General features: G+C 41.8%; 1 protein-coding gene across 2 annotated transcripts in view; it reads right to left on the bottom strand.

Annotated features, from left to right (window-relative positions):
- Nucleotides 1-327: 327 nt before the first annotated feature.
- Nucleotides 328-22459, bottom strand: part of LOC121458669 (prolylcarboxypeptidase) — a 51752-nt gene continuing 29620 nt past the window's right edge. For both annotated transcript variants that reach the window (XM_041668056.1, XM_041667978.1), the window contains exons 2-9: nucleotides 18016-18156; nucleotides 14735-14836; nucleotides 9950-10131; nucleotides 9482-9639; nucleotides 7652-7821; nucleotides 4036-4200; nucleotides 3095-3282; nucleotides 328-1324 (exon numbers count right to left, since the gene is read on the bottom strand). In XM_041668056.1, the coding sequence (XP_041523990.1) occupies nucleotides 1108-1324; nucleotides 3095-3282; nucleotides 4036-4200; nucleotides 7652-7821; nucleotides 9482-9639; nucleotides 9950-10131; nucleotides 14735-14830 (1176 nt within the window). In that variant the 5' untranslated portion in view covers nucleotides 14831-14836; nucleotides 18016-18156 and the 3' untranslated portion in view covers nucleotides 328-1107. The remainder of the gene's footprint in view (nucleotides 1325-3094; nucleotides 3283-4035; nucleotides 4201-7651; nucleotides 7822-9481; nucleotides 9640-9949; nucleotides 10132-14734; nucleotides 14837-18015; nucleotides 18157-22459) is intronic.

Raw genomic sequence — 22459 nt, 5'->3', positions numbered from 1 at the left:
TGGGGAGACAAGCTCTTTCAGCAGAGACGAGACTGTCAGTCTCTGTGTCCCTGTCTATCCTAGAAAAATCCTTTGGAAGAAAGGCCTCAGAACCACTCGGAAGTTCCACTCCCCTGGAAACGGGAAGGGGCCGTCGTTTGTCACATAGGCCACCTGCGTACATTACTCTGCCTGTCGCCTGGAAGCCACACGGGAAAGTCCCCACGCACCTGCTGCTCCGTGTCCTGACACTTAAGGCTTTCATGATAGTAGTAACAATGACTAGAACGTGAAATTCCTTCATGAAATAAAGAGTACATTCTATTTTCTCAATAGCTGATTTGCCAATTTTTAAAGGATTTTTATTAACAGAATTTGTGTAGTTTTAAAGTAAAAAACAGCACATTTCCTAAACTGACAGAATTTAGCTGGTCACCACAAAACAAAGAGCAATGGAGCAGGAGAAGCCAGATTTCTTCCTGGCAGTACCACGGTGGCAAATATCCAGAACTAAGGAAAGCTGCCAAGGGGGGGAAGAGAAAAAGAAAGGACTTTGCAAAGGCAGCAGACCCAGGCACCCTGCCTTCCCCACAGCGGAGGAGATGGAGCAACACACAGGTAGGTCTGCCTCGGTCTTTATTGCAGCGCAGTTCAAAGGCCGCCATGGAGCTCACAGGAAGCCGCCCCGTTTCCTGGATTGGCACCACACAGCCCACCAGCTGCAGCGGCAGCATTTCTAGCCCAGCTTCTGCTTTTCCTTTGGTGCCAGGAATGGGGGCTCACAATGGGCCAGAGAGACGACCACCTCAAAACCAAGGACACGTCCCCGCTTGTGAGAAAAGTGGCTCTCCCTCTGCTGAAAGACAGTCAGGAACCATGCCAGTTCTAATGGCAGGAGAGCCGCCATGATGGCGTTCTTCCAGGGGAGTGACACAAAGAAATGAGGACGGAGCAGTCACCTGGGGGGGATGGCTGTGCGCACCCCGTCACTCTCTTCGGTCTCAGCCTTGGCCCAACAGATACGACAAGGGAGAGAAACCAATTATATACAGGAAACCACAGTGAGAGGGAATGTGGGTGGAGCGAACATAAAAGAAGAAAACAAAAAGTTATTTTTCTTAAAGTTGCTCAGGACTGCCGTCTGGCATTTTGATAGAAATCTGCGATCCATTTCTTCATGTGTTTAACTTCCAATGAGCGCGATAACAGCACAGTGGAAGGATCGAAGGCGGTGCTGGCTCGAAGATCTAAGTGATGGGCCCCTCCGGGGATATTGATCGCCACCAGGGTATCTGTGATGTCTTTGGTTACTCCACCTCCTGACCACGGGTCTAAGTCACCGTTGCTGCAAACGAGGGGAAGGAGAAAATCAATATGCCTTTATATTGTCTCCACCTTTCGGACCTCACGAGCATTGCACGTGTGAACGCTATCACTCTCAAGGCTTCGTGGACATACGCATCTTAATTTCCCCTGCGTATATCTAGGAATGGAATTTCCGAGATATGTGATACCACTTAACTTCCTCATGAACTGCCAAAAAGTTTCCCAAAGTAGCTTCACCATTTAATAGTCCCGTTAGCAACCCAGGATTTGGATTCTTTGTCACTGTGGATGGAGGTGAGATTAGAGGAGAGCTTGACCACTAGGCTACAAGTCAGTCTTCGCCGTGGTCTTGGTCTTCACGCACAGGCCCAGCTGATACTGATCATCTTTTCATGTCTTGTTAGGACATTAATATCACCAACGGGTAAAATAATAATAAAAAATAGATGTGAAGTATTTCTCAGAAAATCAATCAAAGTATTAATTCAATGAACATGTGCATATGTGTGTTGTGGTAGGTGCATGTATGTAAGAATGTGGTGGGGGGAGCAGGAGCCTGTGTGTGTGCAGAGGCCAGAAGTCAGTGTTCGGTGTCATCTTCTGTCTCTCTCTTTACTCTTGAGACAGGCTCTCAGGCTAAACCTTCAGCTCACTATCTTGCCTAGACTGGCTAACTAGAGATCTGTGCTATACCAACCTACCCCACAACAACTAAGGTACAGGCATGTACCACTATGCCAGCTTTTACATGGTGCTGAGGATCTGAATTCAGGTCCTCTGGCTTGTACAGGAAACATTTTCCACACTGAACCATCTCTAATTCCCATCAACCAACTCTTTCTAGGCAAATGTATAAATAAATATTCAGGTATATTGAATATATCTGCATTTGAAATACAATTTTAAATTCCCTGCCCTATTATTATGTATTTCTCCTTTAAGAAAAAAAGCAGTATTTTAATTGCTACTTAATGTAGAATTCTAGGGAAAAAGTTACTCTAAATACATACTTTTGTTTGTTTTATTACAAAGCAAATAGGAAAACTCCTATGCCCAATAGAACTCATATATTCCTCTACAGTATAAATGTACATAAACCACGCATAAGATGGATTCTCTTAAGTATACAAATTTCTTTTTTTCATTTTCCAATTAATACGCACAACCAGTCAGGAAATGCTCCAGCATTTGCAAAACAAAAAGTCGCTGCAGCCAGGTGAAGAGCAAACTGCATCTGCTTTGAAAGGTCATCTGCAGCACCTGGTCACTTAGCAACAGTGTTTGGAGTTGCCCAGAGACCTCCTCTGCACGCGGACTTGAATTTCTCAGTTCAGATCAATGAAAGCTACCCCAGCCTCTGGGAAATCTCAGGATAGAGACTCTTTTCCCAAGGGACTCTAGATACCTGGGTAAAATCCTCACATAATCACTGGCCATAATTAATTTGCCTGGGAAATGATGTTAGTTAAACAGTTCTTCATGGGGTCTCTTCTGAATTTATACTTAAATAACTGAGAATCACCATTGGAGAAATAATCCATGGGTTTTAGAAAACCCAAATCCTCCTAAGAAAACAGTGAAAAGAACTGCCAAGGTAGGACTATAACAGCTACTTTTTATGACTGTCTCAGCTACCCAACCAATGCTTACAGAGTGTCCACCCTGTGTCTGGTGCTCCATAGCAAAGGAGAATGGCAACACTACTGTATTGTGACTTTATTACCGAGCACTTTCTTACATAAATGTTCTCGGCCATTCTGCAAGTGTCTCCACCAACCAACAAGCTCACCTGAAAATGATGTTCGAATGTGAACTGATGTTTTTGCCGCCATACAAGGTAGTTATCCAGTGAGGCCGTGGTTTCACACCCCACTGGCTAAAACAGTCATGGGAAAACTTCTCCAAGTCCCACTGATACGTTTCAAACATGTCATCAACACCATTAGCACAAAAGGGCATGACCATTTCTGTGCAGGACTGAAAAGCAAAGCCGGAAAGGAAACAAAGGGAATGTGAGGTGAAAAAGAGACAAATTATGCAAATTTATTCAGCTTCTATGTCGTAGAGCTAGGGTCTGAACCTGCAATCCAGCTTCAGCCTCAACCCACCCTCAACTTCCCTGTCACACAACCCCTTATTTCTCTAGAAAGACATGGTTGAGATGTCACAGAAGTTAGCACTGTTTTTTCTTCCTTCCTTCGTTCCTTCCTTCCTTCATTTCTGCCTTTCTGTCTTTCTTCCTTTTTTTCCTTCATTTCTTTCTTTGTTTCTCTGAAAAAACCCCTCCTTCATGTCTTTAATCATATTTAGCCCTCGAGACAACCCTGGCAGTCTTACTGTGCAGGTCACAGAATGGAGACTCAGAGTCAAGTTAGATTTCCCTTCCTTCATACAGCTTTACAGTGCCTCCTTTTCAGGACTTGTCAAGGTCTATTATAGTGTTATTTTATCTTTCTCATCAGGCTATATTTTACAGTAAAAAAATCACAATTATTTATTTTTATATGTTTGAAACATAAGAGATTATGATCAATGATAGCCATGCATTATATATTTACTGATGATTAAATATAGGAAGAAAGGGAGGAAAGATTGAAGAAGGAGGGAGAGAGTCATGTTGCAACTTCATAGTGGCCAGGCTTGGATGCAAGTTAGGTAGGACAATGACTGGTTTATATGACAGTGCAATAGTAAAGAGCCAACTGAGCTCAGGGAAATTATGATGCTCACCTGATAGCTCCAGCCCACGGAGCCTAGACTGCTGGTGGCTGTTTGTGAAATATTCAGGCATTGCGCTTGGCCTGAATAATTATAATATATATTCAGAGCTTGGAAAATATTCTGCAGTAGCACTGTATCTGATACATTAGGATTTTTCAAGTACTGGCACACTACCTAAGGAAGAGTCAGATATGAATAAAAAATTAGTTATTCTTCGAAGGTAGAAATTGTTCGGCAACACGTTAAGATGTTTATCAATGTTTTATGACAAAATTGAGATATTTCCTCTTCATCTCACTCATTTGCTATTCATGCACTCACCCTAAATAATTTTTAACTTTACACCCCATTCTATAATAGTCTTGCCATTTTCAGTTTTATGGTAATTAGTAACAAAGTCTATTTCTCCATCTTGAATGGTTGATGTAACAGTACACATTCTTAACCAGAGAGCCATCTCTTTAGACCTCTCCTTCCCCCTTGTCTTTAGATAGGTTGTCCAAACTAAAAAGTACTAGGGAAGTCTCAGAGTTCAATTACACCACAGACTAGATAAACTTGACATAAATTTATGGACTATTCCATCTAACAAATACAGTGTTCTTACCACCCATGAAATCTTCTCCTAAAGTACCATCTTCTAGGCTTCAAATTCAATCTTATGGAATATTTAAAATTCTTATATATTTTTATATAAAGATTCTTATACATATTCTTATATATTTCCAGATCATAGCACAGTAAAACTACAAACCACACAAATACACACAGAGAGAACATTATACTTATGGATGACTAGTGGGACTGAAAGAAATTGGAGAGGAAATTTTTTAAAATTCTAGAATCAAATGAAAAAGAAATCACAACTTAACCAGAAACTTTAGGATACAACTAAGGCTGTTCTAAATGGTACTAGTTATGAGTGCTTATATTTTAAAATCAGAAATATCTCCAGATAAATAATTTGATGACATACCTTAAGGTATCAGAAAAAATGAGAAGATTGCAAATCCAAAAGTAGCAAATAGCAAGAAATAGTAAAGACCAGGGCAGAAATTAATGAAATGGAGACTAAAAGAAAAACTCAAAGAATCAATCAAGGGGTTGATTCTTAGAGGAAAAAAAATATAAACCAGATTGATAGGACACCTAACCAAACTAAGCGAAAAAAAAAAAAAGAGGGGGGGTAATAAGGTAACAAAACTGGAGGTGAAAGACGGAGGCTATTACATATGCCAATGACATCCAGAAAGGTTTCACTGAAGAAGAAGGATCTATCCTAAATATGATTAGCACCATCCCATAGGCTGGGGTCTATACTGAATAAAAAAAAGAGAATGAGAGCTTCCTGGTGAAGACGCAGTGTGACCATCTTCAACTGCGCTGCTGTTGTGCCCCCATGATGGACTGCATCCTCTCGAATGTAAGTTGAAATACAGTCCTCCTTACTTGAGTGGAAATACAGTCCTCCTTACTTGAGTGGAAATACAGTCCTCCTTACTTGAGTGGAAATACAGTCCTCCCTACTTGAGTGGAAATACAGTCCTCCTTACTTGAGTGGAAATACAGTCCTCCCTACTTGAGTGGAAATACAGTCCTCCTTACTTGAGTGGAAATACAGTCCTCCTTACTTGAGTGGAAATACAGTCCTCCTTACTTGAGTGGAAATACAGTCCTCTCTACTTGAGTGGAAATACAGTCCTCCCTACTTGAGTTGCTTCTTGTCAGCTACTTAGTCACAAGCTGTAAGACCAACATACCAACATACTTCAAAAGAAGAGATGCAAATGTGTGTGTGTGTGTGTATTTATATGTCACAAGGAAGGATGGAAAAGCAAATACTGAGAGCATGAAAAATAGTCTTCCAGGGAAAGCATGCCTGTTGGTTGTCCAAAATGAAAAGGTCAGCCCTGAAAACATCATGTTTATATATTTGGGAACACACACACAGCAAGTGAAGAAAGGGAGGCCACGAATTTGAGAGAGAGCAAAGAAGGCAATACATGGGAGAAGTTGAAGGGAGGAGAGGAAAAGAGGGAAATGATATATTATAGGCTCAAAAATAAAAAATAGAATAAAAATACTGGAAACGTTAATAGTTGCTTAGTCCTGATGAAGGCATATCAACTTTTATGGAACTATTTTTGCCAGTGTTCTGTGGATTTAAAACTTTCAAACTAAGCTGGTAAAATAAAACAAAACTCTTTCATTTATACTAAAGCAAAGAAATATATAAAAGGGAAGAAAAGAAAAAAGAAAGGAGAGAGAAAGAGAGGTAGAAAGGAAGACAAATGGCCACAAATACTTAAAAAGTGACAATTGAGCTGACACCAAAAATGATATTTATTTTACCTGGTTTTTGTTGGAAATACTGTATATGAAATATACAGAGGAAATAGATGTTTCCTATTAATTACAAGGTTTTAATGAAGAGACTTTTAAAAGTACATGTGAACCTGTGGTGACACAGGTTTGTCATCCAGTGCTGGGGAGGCCTGCCTGGACAACAGAGTGACTTCAAGACCAGGCCATGTCTCAAAACAGGAAGTAGAAAGAGGACCAGCCGTATAGTTCAGCACGTGAACGGTCCCAGGGTGGATCTGTACTGAAGGTGGGAGGTGGGGAGTTGGTACTTTTGAAACCCGGTGCTCACATGACTAATTCTAGTTTCATTTCCAATACTGTACACCATGGAAATACCATCAATTATTTCCTCAAACCTTAACCATGAATTCAGCCAGGCTTTGGTTTTAAAATTAAGAAAGACATTCTTAACAAAAGAATGTTTAAGTTGAGCATATGTAATAAATACTTTTACCATGAAAAGAACTTTAGCATTGTGAAAGATCGAAAAATGAGTGTGGTATGTTTTCACACTGGAAAAAGAACATAAAATTATCATAATTTACTACTCGTGGGTGTCCCCAAATCTAACAATTTGCAGAGTCCGCAGCAGAACTCCGCGCATTTACTTTCATGCTATTGCACAGAGGAAGACAGGGAGCCTGGGGAAGAAGCCTCTTGTCTAGGATCACAGAGAGGTAAGCAGCAGCTCTAGGCCACTCCCTCGCCACCAGCAAGCCAGGAGATTCTCTTGCACGCTGCTGTTTGGCATGTGGATCATCCTTTACGGTAAGTGTGGCATTTAGATGCCTTTAATGGTCCACTGACTCAGAACAGTGACAAAAGCTGCCACTTGTTCAGCTCAGCTAATGTATTACGCAGATCTAGGCATGAAACATATATCACAAAGACGGGACACATTATATATCAAAGTACAGCCCAGAATTTGACACACAGGAGTTATTCCATCAGCACCCCAACTATTGGTCTTATTTCTTATCCCTATAATGCTGTAACTGATGAGATTTATCTCCAGTTCTCGAGTGAGAAAACTGGGGTCAGAAGACAGAAAGCTGACATGCGTAAGATCAAATAATCAGAACGCTGTGGACCCAGGGTTCCCGCCCACAAGCACTAATTTCACAGAGTCTCTAAGTGGAATTTTTCCTGATGCTGAAAGTCAACGCCTGCACATCAAAAAAGAGAGAGAGAGAGAGAGAGAGAGAGAGAGAGAGAGAGAGAAATATTTTATATAAAAAAATAGAAGACACTTTCCCATTACCTTGATAGGCCAAGCAGGCAAGGGCTGTAGAAAGTTGGCTTCATAAGGGTAGTCCACCATGGCCAGGTTCAACCAGGTCTCCGAGATCCATTCTTTTAAATATGAGATGTCCTCAGAAGACAAGGGGCTACAGAGGTGAAGGGCTTTTGTGAGCCATTGGAGACCACCACCTGAAGATAGAAGGGCATTGCTAATCTGCAGATCAACCAATCATGTATTCTCTACTTGGTATTACAGAAAACACAGTTTCTACATGACTTCTCCAAGAAATTTTCCAATCTTCAACAAAATATTTTAGGACAATTAGATAAACTCATAAAATTTACCAAAATTAATATTATTTCCTGGTTTAAGATACTACTGAAATAAATAAGAATACTAAAAAATGCATAAACTACATAAAAATTAAGCAAATAGATACACTTTAATTATTAGAACAGTAGTTTCAACCTTCCTGATGCTGAGACCTTTTAATACAGTTCCTCATATTATGGTGATCCCTAACCATAAAATTATTTTGTTGCTACTTTATAACTGTAATTTTGCTACTGTTATGAATTGTAATACATATATCTGATATGCAAGACATCTGATATATGACCACCAAAAGGGCTGCAACCCACAGATTGAGAACCACTGAATTAGACTATTGAGCACAAGACAGCAAACAAGAAACACACAAAATCCCACACACTATGGAACTCTCATGACTAAGATACCAGAATAAGAACATCAGCCTACGGTTCAAGATGAGATTGACTGTGTAGGTGTGAGGAAGGACTGAGGACAGCAATAGGCTGATATTACTGACACCAAGCGTTCAAGCGTTTGCTTTTAAAATATTATTTATTTATATTTTGATTGGTATGATTCTCTATAGGTAGAGTGTGTGTGTGTGTGTATGTGTGTGTGTGTGTGTGTGTGAACGTGTGGCAGTATCAGATGAGGAAGACTCCTCAGTAGGTAAGGTCCCAGCTATGCAAACATATAAGACCTGAGTTTGAACTCCTATAACCCATATAAAACCCCAGAAGTGGTGGTGTGTGCCTGTAACTCCAGGTTAGGTCGGGAGGGGCAAATATAAGCAGATCCCCGAAGCTCACTGGCCAGCCAGCCTATTCTATGAATGAGCTTCAGATTCAGTGAGAGACTATGTCTCAATAAGAAAAAAAAAAAAGGCAGGGAAAGGACTTGAAGAAAGGCACCAAAAGTGACCTCTGACCTCCACATGCACACACATGCATGCCCACTGAACAGATCCAGCAGTGATCACATACTAACAGGCACATACAAAACAATACACAAACATTTAATACATCATACACACACAGACAGACAGACAATACAACAAAGACACATGACTACAATTTTAAAAAAGTCACAGTGGGGGCTGGAGAGATGGCTCAGAGGTTAAGAACACTGACTGTTCTTTCAGAGGTCCTGAGTTCAATTCCCAGCAACCACATTGTAGCTCACAACCATCTATAATGAGATCTGGTGCCTTCTTCTGGCCTGTAAACATACATGCAGACACTGTGTATATAATAAATAAATCTTCAAAAAAAATTTTAAAAAGTCACAGTGTTAGATTTTTGGTTTTATCCTGGGGTCAGGGTGCGTGTCTGAGAAAAGATTTCTTGGTATAGCCCTGGCTGTCCTGGAACTCGCTCTGTAGGCCAGGCTGGCTTCGAACTTACAGAGATCTGCCTGCCTCTGCCTCCCGAGTGCTGGGATTAAAAGGCCTGCACCGCCACCCAGTGGCCATATGGATTGTTAAAGGGAAAAGAAAAACAGACAAACTGCAAATTCACTCTCTTAATGAAAGCGTACCTGTACTGGAGAGTCGGTTAATGGCACCCCAGGATCTGCGGATGCTCTCTGCACAGTGTGGACCACTTTTCCTAAAATCTTCAGTTACAATCTTCATAAATATACCACAGGGAACCAAATCCTCAAACTGCCAGATAGGGGCAGAAGCGGCAAGAGCTCTTAATGATAGAGGAGACGAGAGGAGAAAGAGAGAAATTAATTTGTCTACTCATTCTTGTTTATTGATTTTGCTTCTTCAAATGCGTGTACCCATGTGTTTGTGTCACATGTGTGCAAGTCCCTGGAGACGAGAGAGGAGGTTAGGTCAGCTGGAACTTGAGTTACAGGCGAGCCACCTGACACAGGTGCGAGGAACCAAATCCATAATACTATTGCTAATGAGAACGTCCATACACCACACAGCATGGAGCTTTACAATCCTCTAATTGTTTCTAGATTGTTAACTGTGTCCAGCATAAATGCACTTACCCAACTACTGAGTGAGGATATTTCATTCTGAACCAGGCTGCGAGCATGCCACCATAAGAGCCCCCGATGGCAATGACAGGTTGATTTCCAGCTCCTGGGATTGTTCTTCTCAAGTGTCTGATTAACTCTGCAAAATCAGCCAGGGCTTGTTCTGACGTCAGGAAATTCAAGTGTTGGGAATCCTGTATATGTGTGTATTTATTCATTTTAAGAACAAAGACAAAGAGACCAGGAATAAATGAGTACATATTGGCAGCCGAGGCACAATGTAGATTCAGAACAGTTTTCATTCCTTGAAATAGATTTCCAGACAATTGAGCTAGAATCCCACATCATCCACATCAAAGTAACCCATGAGAAGTAACTAAGTCTGTGAAAAAACATGGCATATTTTCTAATCGAATGTAATTCTGTTACTTTTAAAAGTTTTTTTTCAAATGCAAAACAGAAAGCAAGACCTAACACACATTTAAACATTTAAGACAATGTCCTTAAAGAGAAGAGACCTCACTATGGCCTACTTGAACATTTAGCCAGTTAGATTCTTCGACCACAGCTCTGATTCTGTTGAGAAATGTAAACTGTAAATATGATACATAGCTATTTTTAAGTTACAGAAATCCTTATTTGTAAACAAGATAATACATTTGAGGAAGATTCATAAAAGGAACCATCCTGGGATGTTCCTGGGCAACAGGAACCGTATCTGTGAACCATACAGAGGCATTGGTCAAGCCCAAAACGTCTCCATTTTCCTAACTGGATGGTGGTCCTCTTGTCTCCAACAGCCAGCGTCCTCCAGAACAAACAGTGATGGTTTAGAATAAGGATATGGGCACCCACAGGGTCTGGAAAGGGAGGTTTCTTGAGCCCTCAGCTTATGTCTCAGGGATGGATGTCAGTAATCTTATGAGGTTTGAAGGATACTTTTGTTTCTAAGTGAAATAAAATTGCAATAAGAGTTGTCACTATGCTGTGTCTGAAACTGTTAAAAATTGCTGCCAAGTCTTCAACCCTAAAATGTAATTGTCCTTCTTGCCTGGAGTCCACCAGTTCTACCCGGACAGAGCCTGGTTGTTTGGTTTACAAACAAACACAGCAACTGTAAAAACAAGTGAAACAACTGCTAACCCAAAGATCTATCAGAAGCCAGGGAGGACGGACGAAAGGACTTCAGAGCTCCAGTCTAATGCCAGACACAGGGCAGAGAGCAGGTGTGAGCCGGCAGCGTAACTGAGGAAAGCCCGGGCCCAGGTCCGAGCTCCTGTGCATGGAAATCACCACAGCCATCCAGACAGTGGAGAATACTGGGGACACTGACAGACATGTGTCCCTCCCCTTCTCCAGCCCCTTCACCCAGTTTCACCTCAGAGAGCACCTTCAGCAGGACCGCTGGCCATGGGGGAAGTGAGCCCACCCTATGTGACTCCTGAAGGAGCTTAAGTGCTACCCTATCACCTCCCTGGCAAGGCAGCCCTGGCTTGGCCCTACCCTGCAAACGTCACCATTTCAAACATCACAGCACAATTCACAAGCTTGTTCATCAAATAGCACTCAAAGATGTTATTTGCTCAAGGCCTTGTTGAGGTTGTAGAAATGAAACATTTAGCAATAAATGTCATGGAATACAAAACTAAACTTAATATGTGGCTGTTATAATTTTATTTCAAGTCTTGACATATTTAAACTATCTAAGATATATTCCAATATAAACTAAATCCTGCGGACAACTGAGAAGAGGATCCTGAGTCAAAATAAATTCTCTCCTCTTTACCAGAAAAACGATATATTCACCACAGCACCAGCGAGAACTAGCTCAGCTGCTGATCACAGACAGCTATAAAGCTGGAAGGGAAACAAAGTGTCCCTGGAAGACAATGATCCCCAAGTAAACAAAAACCCACTCAGCAAGTTCCATGATGATTTAGCTCTCTGTGCAGTTCCATTTTCCTCTGCAAGATGAAGAAGTGCCAAACTCGGAAGGCTAACAGGCATTATTTAAATGCATCTATAAACTTTTCACATGCCTTTCTTTTAAAGATATAACCTAATCTACTACTTTGGACTTGGGCTACACTTAATGACTTGGTTCTAGTGAACAAAATATGGTCGATGTGATGAGTCTAATGACTTAGCAGGTCATTAGAAGTCACTTCAGCGTTCACCTTGGTTTGCAGTGTTGAGAGAAGCTACCAACTACTTCACAACAGTCTCACACAGGACACTGGGCAGTGCAGGTGGTGAGGGTGTCCACAGCAAGTCAGCACTCCTCTGATGACGTGCTATGAGTGGATACAAGCCTTCAGGTGGCCACCACTTTGTCTGACATTTAGCCTAGAGAGACCTTGAAGCAGAACCTCCCAACTAAGCTCTTCCTCACAGTAATGAGTGTTTTCTGCCATTCTGGTGTGTTTGCTCATACTTGTATTGAAATAAAAGACAAAGCAAGAGGAGTATGAGTTCAAGACCAGCCTGCATTATATCACTAGACCCTATCTCTAAACGATCAAGCGCAAATCATAAACTTACTACTCTTTTAGGTCAGGATGCTTCATTTATCTGGCACTAGATAACGGATACGGCTGTATAGCTTTGTTGGATTTATCTATTTGGCCTTCATTCTAGTTCTCACTATCTGACACCTTCAGCCCATTAGCAATATTACTGTGTCCCAGTCCCGGCATTCCTTATCTCGGGCATACTTCACCTACTCCATTAACCTGAACCCTCATCCAAAATGTATGCTGACCCTTCACCTCCTCTCTCTGTTATACTTCACTTCCATTTTATATGGTACTATATATAGTTGAGTGCAGCTGTTTTCAATTCTCATATGGTAGGTATAACATCTCTTATGCTATTAACAACATTCATGAGCACAGAAAAAGGAAAAAGGTACACCAAGAACAAGTACAGGTCCACTGCTAATAGAGTCGTGATTGTAGCTAGCTACGGGCACCACGACTCTACTGTGTCCCCGTGTTTTGGGGGCCTGCTCACTCCCCTAGCCACACGTGTATGTAAAATACTAAAGAACAAAATTGGTCATCCAGCGCAGCACGTTACAACACAGCACTCTGCCACTGACAACACAGCACTCTGCCACTGACTTAGAGCACGTGTGCATTGTGAGCTCATTTTCTACTCACTTCACTTACCACCACGCAAACTCAGTCAACTATAAAAACAAAATGTTAAACACTCCTTTCAAAACAGCCTAAAATGTAGCGATTCCCCAATTATTTTAGATGACAATTTACACCAGGATGGTTTCTCCCTATCAAATGAGATCAAAGACATCAGGTACCATGCAAACATTTAAAGACAACATTGTCATATTTTATTGGGAGCTGTGAACCCCCAGATCCTGAATTTCTTGTAAACAACTTGTTTTCCCCGATCTGAGTGCCTACAACTGCTCTGAGCACGAGACCCTCAGGAGTTCCTGATGGCAGGGGAATGGTTTCTGGTGCGTTTGGCTGGGACGTGGCTATCACTATATAAGCTACCCCTGGACACAATAAAGGGGGCATTCCTGTTTCAAGGATGACTCATGTCTCTGTCTGTGAGTCTTTGTGTGTTTCGATCTCCAGCCCCTTGCCCGGTTCACAAACTGTACAGTGGCGCATAGAGCACGGACGGACATGGTGTGCCGCAATATTTTAATGCAATTTGGAAAAACGTCATCAGTACAGAAGGTCCTTGGTTAATAGGATGCTAATTTTACAAAACTGAGGTTCCTAATATTCCTATTATTAGTAATAGTGGAAGTGAGAAATTACTATAGTTAGAAGGACAAGGGTAAAATAAAGTCATTCACTGGAGGGGAAAGTATCCTGGTTCATTAAGTTTGCAGCCTGCCAAAGGCCAAGAGTTCTCATTAGAAAGAAAGAGCTAATAGGAACACCAGGGGTAGCATCACCTCATAGAACTCATTTATATACTGACTACATGTTACTGAAAAATACTTTTCATCTATTTTCATATCTTTTATTCCTGAGACAGGAACAGAAACTTAGCACCTACTTTATGGAACAGAATTGTTTACTGACACTATTAAAATAAAGAAAATTCCCTGCACTGTGTGTAGCAAAAGAGTAAGACTGACCTAGCTGAAGCCGGCCTGGACGACTGAACTTTAACTGGGGCTGGAGATGCACCTTGATGGTATGAACCATTACATGGTAGGCCTGCTCAGGTCCCCAAAACCACAGACAAGGCAAAACAAACAAGAAAAAACTGATAGGGAGCTGGAGAGATAACTCAGCAGTTAAGAGCACCTATTGCTCTAGCAGAGGACCTGGGTTTGGCTCCCGGCACCCACACTGCGGCTCACGACCGTGCATAAGTGCAGTGCCAGGGGATGCAGTGCCCTCTTCTGAGCTTCTCGGGCACCCGCGCTCCCACATGGTGCGCAGACAAATGCAGGCGAAGCAGTCAGCTACATAGAATAATTCTGAGTTTTTTAGAATAAAATATGACAGAAATTACACCATGGCTTTAAAGGCCCTGGAGGAGGACTAAGAACAGAGCTTGGTGGGAGTGTTCGCTCTGCACACTGCCTTGGGTTTGATCCTCAGCACAAAAAGGAAGAAAGAAAGAAAAACTTTCATTTCACCTAAATTGTCCATATCAAGGAAGGGTAAAGGACAATTAATGAGTTTCCAGGAAGTTCAAGTTAAAGTGATCTCACACTCTGTGAGCAAACATGCTCCAAACTTAAACAAATCACTACCCAAAAGGAAGCCCCAAAGCTTTGACTTTCACAGAAAAATGTGTACGTACCTTGAAAGAGTCCTCACCGAAGGGCAGGGATTCCCCATAGTACCGATGTTCAGCAAAAACCAGCATCGCTTTCAGTTCCTCAGCCACTTCCCACATGAACCCCTGGAAGAGCCACAAATTTACAAGGAAAACAAGGCCATGAGCCACTGCCTCGAACCTTTGAAAGCAATGTGAAATAGATGTTAAATCAGATCAGAAAGGGCCCAGAAAAACTGTGCAGTTTACGGGTGTTCCACAGAAAAATCCACAATAGTTGCATCAGATTGTACTACAGTGGAGGAAATCAGACCAGATTATTCATGTACTAGTCGCTTCACGTCTCCTTATCCTGACCCTCTGACCCTGAGTCAATACTGTATGTCAGTCTTGGAACCACACTATGTCAATATTCTAGGAAGGAGGTAAAGATACCTAAGCTGCCCCCCAAAGACATACACAGACAACATAAAGGAATTAGCAGAAAAATAGGCATATTAAACTCGCTGGGGATTTTAGTCATATATGTTAGGAAACTAGCTGTCATCAGCTGTTAACTCCTGCTTCCAATGTGTCCGACACTGTTCTAACCACTATGTGTAATATTCACCTAATTAGTGCAATAAACAGGGATCAGGCAGTGTGGTTTTACAGGCACGGACACTGAGACGCAAGGCTCAGTGTTCACACAGGCGGCAGAGCCAAGATGAAATGCAGGCTGTCATGCAGAGCAGTCACCCGGGGCCACTGGACTTGCTTACGTCCCCACACTCATGGCTTCTCATCATTTGCTGCCTCTTTCCCTTTGACTGGATGGTGCCCTCTGGATTCTTCCTAAGAAAGCGTGCCAGGCAGACAGCATCAACTGACTAGATGTTTAGCGTGGATTAAAGCCATGTCATTCCTGATGCTGCTGGAGTTTAATAAGTTACTATTTCCTAACAAGGTATAGGAATCTCAAAATGGCTTTGGTTGTTTGGAGCAGTCTCTAAGGGATTAGAAGAGCTATTTGTGATGATAATGGATATGTTGGCCTGATACCTGTGGTTTTCAAGACCCTGCTTCTCTTTTGCAGAGCTGCTCACTCCTGCCACACCCAGCTCAGGCACAACCAGCTCAGGCACACCCTCCTCTGCACACTCAGCTCATGCACACCCTCCTCTGCACGCCCCAGCCCAGCAGAGCTGTCCATCTCTCCTCAACACAGAGGGCTGCAAGAACCCCTCTACTTGCTGCAACAGGAACTCACAAGTCCGTCTTACACCACCAGGCTGTGAATGTCTGAAGAGTGGAAACAGACCTCTGTGGAGCTGACCTCGGGTTTCGGCAGGAAGCAGCTTAACTGAACCGATGCCTGGTGCAATCAGCGATTATTTGCTTGTACCTATTTCGGGACTATTTTTACCTTTCAAGAGAGGTCTGCGTCATGCGTCAACAATCTGTACCAGCGAGCTCCTTAATCTTATTTATTATTTAGTCTTCACAGCTCTAGGCTGGGCATTCTTACTGTAACCCCTGAGCAAGAGAGGGGAAGCTGGAGCTTGCTCAAGTGAGACAGCAAAGCGGCAGAACTGAAACCTCGCCAGCCTGCTTCAAGTCTCTACTGCTTCTCCGAAACTCAGTGTCCAGAAGCGAATGTGAATTGAAATGCTTTAGTCTGTAGGAAGATATCAAGGACTGGGGAGGTCTAGGATCTGTTTCTGATGCTTATCCAGGACTGTTCCTCTCCTACATGGCTCTTCCTTTCCACTTGTCTGAGGACACGGATACCCAGCAAGCGCTCAGCGGGGTTATGGAGCCTGAGGAGCACTGGAGTCTGAAGACTGAACATCTCTTTGCCTGTATTAAAACACAGAGGAACTGGGCAGGGGAAGTTGCCTGTGGGTTTGGTAGAGAAGAATAGCTAAAAGCAAATTAAAACCCAGTAGAGGGACGGAGCTGGAGAGTTGGCTCAGTGGTTAAGAGATTTGCCTGCTCTTCCAAAGGTTCAATTCCCAGCAACCACCTGTGCTCACAACCATCTGTAAGGAGATTTGGTGCCCTCTTCTGGCCTGCAGGGATACATGCAGGCAGAACACTGAATACATTAGATAGATAGATAGATAGATAGATAGATAGATAGATAGATAGATAGATAGATATAGATAGATCTTTAAAAAAGTAGAGCGAACTCTACTAAATGAAACTAAAGGAAAATGCGGTTACTTTGCCTCTGCCCTCCCAACATGAGAGTCAAACTTATATATGTTTTCCTTGTTGGGAAATATTATTTTCAGGAGTGTGACTTTTGTTTACGCTGCATTTGTTTAACTCTGTGAAGCTGTGTTACCCTGCCTGTCTAAAACACCTGATGGTCCTAATAAAGAGCTGAACATCAATAGCAAGGCAGGAGCAAGGATGGGCAGGGCTGGTAGGCAGAGAGGATAAATAGAAAGAGAAATGAGGAAGGAGAGCGAGAGAACAAGGAGAAGGGACCAGCCACCCGGCTACACAGCCAGCCGTGGAGAAAGAAGCAAAGAAAGATATACCAAAATAGAGAAAGATAAAAGCCCAGAGGCAAAGGTAGATGGGATAATTTAAGATAAGACAAGCTGGCCAGAAACAAACCAAGCAAAGGCCGGGCATTCATAACTAAAACTAAGCCTCTGTATATGGTTTATTTGGGAGCTGGGTAGTGGGCCCCTCAAAAAGTCAAAAGAGTGAAAGAACAACCAACAACATTTCCTTATTTACATTGGGTTTGTTTCAGTCTTACTCACTAATTGATAAGTCTTTATTGAACATCTACTATAAATACAGCACAGTTCTTCACTTTAAAAATACAATATTAGTTAAACAAAAATTCCTACCCTTACATTTACCTTCTATATGCCATGATCCTACTATATACAATAATGTTCCCATACCTGCTAGCCTTATAATTAAATTTCCCCAAAACAGTGGTTTTGTCTATCTGTCTGTCAGTCTAGCCTTGAACTCTATGGCAGCACAGGTTGGCTCTGAATTCCTAGCTGATGACCCTGTCTCCCTGACATTTTCCATCTTTCTATTACGATGGAATTTATTTTGTATTACATTTATTTACTTATTTGGGGGAGGGCACATGCCATATCACAGAGGAGGACATCAGAGAAGAACGTGCAGGCATTGGTCTTCCCCTTCTATCATGGGCTCTCTGGGACGAAGTCAGGTCGTGAGCCTTTGCCAGCTGAGCCACCTTGCCCACTCTCTTGGTCATGTCTACTGCTAACCGTTTTCCCCAGAAACTACGTTTCAGCAGAAGAATCTCACTCGTGTGTACATACCGTATTATTGCAAAACCAGGTGATGTCCCCTTCATTCCCAGTGTACAACAGTATTGACCCGCCGTTTGTCTGCCAGTGTTGATCAGCTATTAGGTACCGCTGTTTAAAAGTTCTCGTGTCGGAGAATCCAAAGTGGTCGACCTATGATGGAAACAAAGCAGGTGAGACAGATGTCAAGGAAAAGTAATTCGAATTAACATGCAGGCGACTCATCCTTCCGCTGAAATCAACCTATACAAAAAAAACAATCAAAAGAAAATTCAAAGTTCACTTGCTCTTATTAATACTAAGTCATTTTGAAATTACTGTGCTTATGTACTAAGATAAAACAGTATTTGTTATGGTGGTCAAGATTTTCAGTTAAAAGAAAAGATATAATTACAAAATCAAGTAGTTGCTTAAAAACATAATGTCAAAATTATAAATTTTTAATTATTTGCTTTATCTGATTAATATCAATGGAAAAATTAAAACTGTATATACTGTTATACTATATATAGTGCTACAACATAATCTGAAATATATATATATATATATTTTAGAGTGGATAAACTGAACTTAAGTGTCACTTTTCATATTTACCTTTTTAGTATGGTGAGGACATAATCAATGTCTCAATACTTTTCAAATCGTCAACACATCATATTAGTTTTCGAAATGCCTTACTATCTGAATTTTTGTTATTCAAACTTTTAATATAAAAGTCAAGGACTAATTAAACCACCGAAAAGATCTGTGAACTGAAGATACCAATACTAACAGATATTCTAAATGTTGGGGTTTGATGTGTAATACAGCTTCTAAGAAAAGGAGCTAATAAAGGAACTAAGGCTTGTTACCAAAGCGACTGATGGACATCCGGGACAGAGAAATTACAAGGCAGGTCTATGCATCCTACTGCACAATGGCTCAAAGACATGCTTACCAACAACGGAGTTGAATTAATTGATGAAGGAGCCAGAGACAAGGAGCCATTTATTATTGGCTCACATTCTAATAAGCTTAGCATAAAACAAATTGACCACAAGAGAATAAAGGTTGTAATTGATTGAAACATTCAATTCATGAAATCAATAGTATATGTGCTGGGTGCTTTCATGTGTCAACTGGCTGCAAGCTAGAGTCTTCAGGGGAAGGAGCCTCAGCTGAGGAAATGCTTCCTTGGGATTCAACTGTAAATTTTCACATTTAGTGATCAATGAGGGGGGCATCCCATTGTGGGTGGTGCTATCTCTGGGCTGCTGGTCCTGGGTTCTATAAGAAAGCAGACTGAGCAAGACAGGGGAAGCAAACCAGTAAGCAGCTCCCTTCCATGGCCTCTGCATCAGCTCCTGCTTCCAGGATCCTGCCCTGTTTGAGTTCCTGTCCTGACTTCCTTCAGTGATGAACAGCAATGCAGAAGTATAAGCCTAATAAGCCCTTCCTCCCCAACTTGCTCTTTGGTCCTGATGTCTCATCGCAGCAATAGAAACCCTAACTAAAACAGCATATAAGAAAACAATTTTAAGCTGGGCAGCGATGGCACACCCCTTTAAAACACCAGCACTCGGGAGGCAGAGGCAGGTGGCTCTCTGGGAGTTCAAAACCAGCCTGGTCTACAAAGCAAGTTCCAGGACAGGCTCTAAAGCTACACAGAGAAACCCTATCTTGAAGCCCCCCACCAAAAGAAAAGAAAGAAAAGAAAAAAATTTATACAAGAAAAAAGTTCACTTGCTGACATTTAAGGCGTCCATTGGGCCACCATAAATTAATTCCTTACTTTGAAACTGAAAATTTGTGGTTAAAAATTCCATAGTAAAGCTGCCTTTCAGATAGAATTGTCCTTCAGGGTGCCAAACTGTCCCAACTGACGATGAAGAAGAGCTATTAATTAAAAATTAATGCAGAAAGATGACTTGTTAGAGACATGATAGTTCTGCACAGTTACTGATTCAGGCAAGAGTTATTAATGGCATTTAAAAACACCAGAAAACTAATTTTCATACGTGTAACAATGGTATCAGAAACAACATTCTTGTCACCGGGGCTATCTATCATCACCTTAATCTAATGATCAATATTGACATCACGGGTGGCCAGACAGGCAGGGCATCTATGCCTTCTCATGCAGACAACATAAAATATATAGCATGTATGATTCATTCTTGTCAAAAGCTTCCATTTTATCTTAATCCTGACTTCAGATTTACTCCAAAAGAGAATATACAGAGGGTGGCAGAGGAAATTGAAGTCACTTAAAGGCAATTGGGCAAATCTGAGTGTGGGACATTTTACAGGGCAATGGATAGCCAGAGGACTGCTTTAGAAAAGAAAAGGCCCCTACCCTGGAACATGCGAACCAGCTGCGGCTAGGATTACAGCAATACCCACCCCGGAAAGGTGGCCCCCAACAGTGGTGGATCCCCACAAGGGTCAAAGAGTAAAACATGACCAACAGCCGAACTTTGGGTATATCTTTAAGGTTTTATTTTTTTGCCTTTTGAAATTGTGAGCTACCACTGAATTAAGATGGTAACATTCACACACAACTACAAGAAAGAGCTGTACAAGAGCTTTTAGGATGGTGGAGGCTGAATACCTCCGTGACTTGAGGGGACAATATTAAGGATGTTGTGCCACGTCTGAAGCACACTAATCCTAAGAGGGAATACTCAAGATGGGCAAGAGATAACGAGTTACAAGAATTATTCTTACAGTCCCAACAATTCCCTTCTTTCCCTTAAGTAATATATTAAGAAATATGCTATGAAATGTGCTTTTCACAACATGACTTTCTGGCGTCCTCCTGGCTCCTTCCCTCCATCAGGAACATCAGCTGCAGCTTTGAGACTGTTTCTAGTACCCAGTGGTCACAGGCACACGGTACAGTGCGCCCTCTGCCGTCCAGACTGAGACCCACAGGTCTCTTTCCAAGGCCTACAGTGGGGACTTGAGAAATCACAGCGTGAAAGGGCTGCAGAAGCAATGGGACCTGCCCTGCTCTAAGCAAGCTGAGCTCAAAGAGCTCAAATGCTGTGCCCGGGGTCAACGGAGGTGGAACTTCGAACCGTTTCTACCATTTGCCTTAACAAAAGGAGGTTGTATGCCGTGAAAGCCTCACAGGCATGACCTGAAAAAGGAAGCACATCTCTGGTCACACACGGCAGCTCTTTCTAAAATACAGTAAAAAAGAAAAATTCAAGAGATGCTTCCACCGTGTGGAAATGTGGAAAGGATCTGCAAGCAGGGAAGGCAAGAGGGAATGAGGACTTCCTCTAAATAAGATCTGTGGTGCAACAATGCATGTTTGCATTTTTAAATTGCTCAAGAGTAAAGCATCCTTCCAGAAATATATTAAATCTACTAAGCACAGTTGGGTGACAATTTGGGAGCAGTGAGGATGGAAAAGACACAGAGCACCTGTTTCCTGCTATCGATCACCTGGCCATCTCTAATCAACCGTGGATGTTTTCATAAAATTTTATTATAGGATGACGAGCCTCAGAGAGGTCACAAAATTTCTAAATAACACAATTCTTTTTTCGTGCTCTGACAAACACTGCTTCCTAAGATCTTTGTGTTTTTTTCGTAACACTCAGTTAGCTATAGGCAGGGCTGACAACAAGCTTCAGCCCTCACCAGGAGCCACTCAAGAATCCTCCTCTAAATCTGTGGATACAACCAGAAGCCATTTGCTAAGTTACATCACAAAAGTACAAGGAATGTTGGTTCTTCTGCTGACCTTGATGATAATCATTGCTACAGTGCTATATTTAACTAAACTAGGTCAACTGATTTTTTTTAAGAAAAAAAATCAAACTCTTTCTCCATGACCTTTCATTTTAGGAACTCGCCATATGGTGGTTTTATTTAGGAACTCAGACATGCAATAGTAGCTAGCAGAAATTTTGTTAAAGATATTAGAAGATATCCTCAGAGATAAATATGACAAAAAAGAAAAACCAGACTCGCTTCCAATGAGTCAATAGGCCTTGAGGGAGGGCTCTCTTCTGTGCAACCCTAATCCAGAATATGGAAATGAAGACCTTTTCTCTCCACTTAGATGTGTGTGTTGTGGGTAGGTTAGAGATCATAGCATTATTCTGTTAGCTTCTAAAACGGGGTGTGACAATGTTCCCAAGCACATTTGATTCCTGAAGGGAAGGACATCTTCAAATAGAAAGGGCACAAGTTATCAAAGAAGGAGCCAAACCTAAGAATGGCCAGGAAATACAGACAGGCCCTGTGGCCGTACCTGGAGAAACCTGTGTATCTGGGGTCAGTCCTGAACTGCAAGCACTGGCATTCCCAGAGCTAGACCAAGAATGGAGAGCAATGCCATGTCTTGTGGATGACATTATTGTTGGATACGACTCTATTTAGTTCCACTTTATTATGTCAATGCTTTCAAAACCTGGTTAAACACTCTACATTTATTTGTCTCTACAGCAGGAAGTCAGGAAGC

This window comes from Microtus oregoni, unplaced genomic scaffold (assembly GCF_018167655.1).
Source record: "Microtus oregoni isolate MIOR12 unplaced genomic scaffold, Mior012 000000F_ref0000247, whole genome shotgun sequence".
NCBI classification, from domain to species: domain Eukaryota; kingdom Metazoa; phylum Chordata; class Mammalia; order Rodentia; family Cricetidae; genus Microtus; species Microtus oregoni.
The sequence above is the reverse complement of the archived record's forward strand: the minus strand, read 5'-3'. Positions and strand labels throughout refer to the sequence as shown.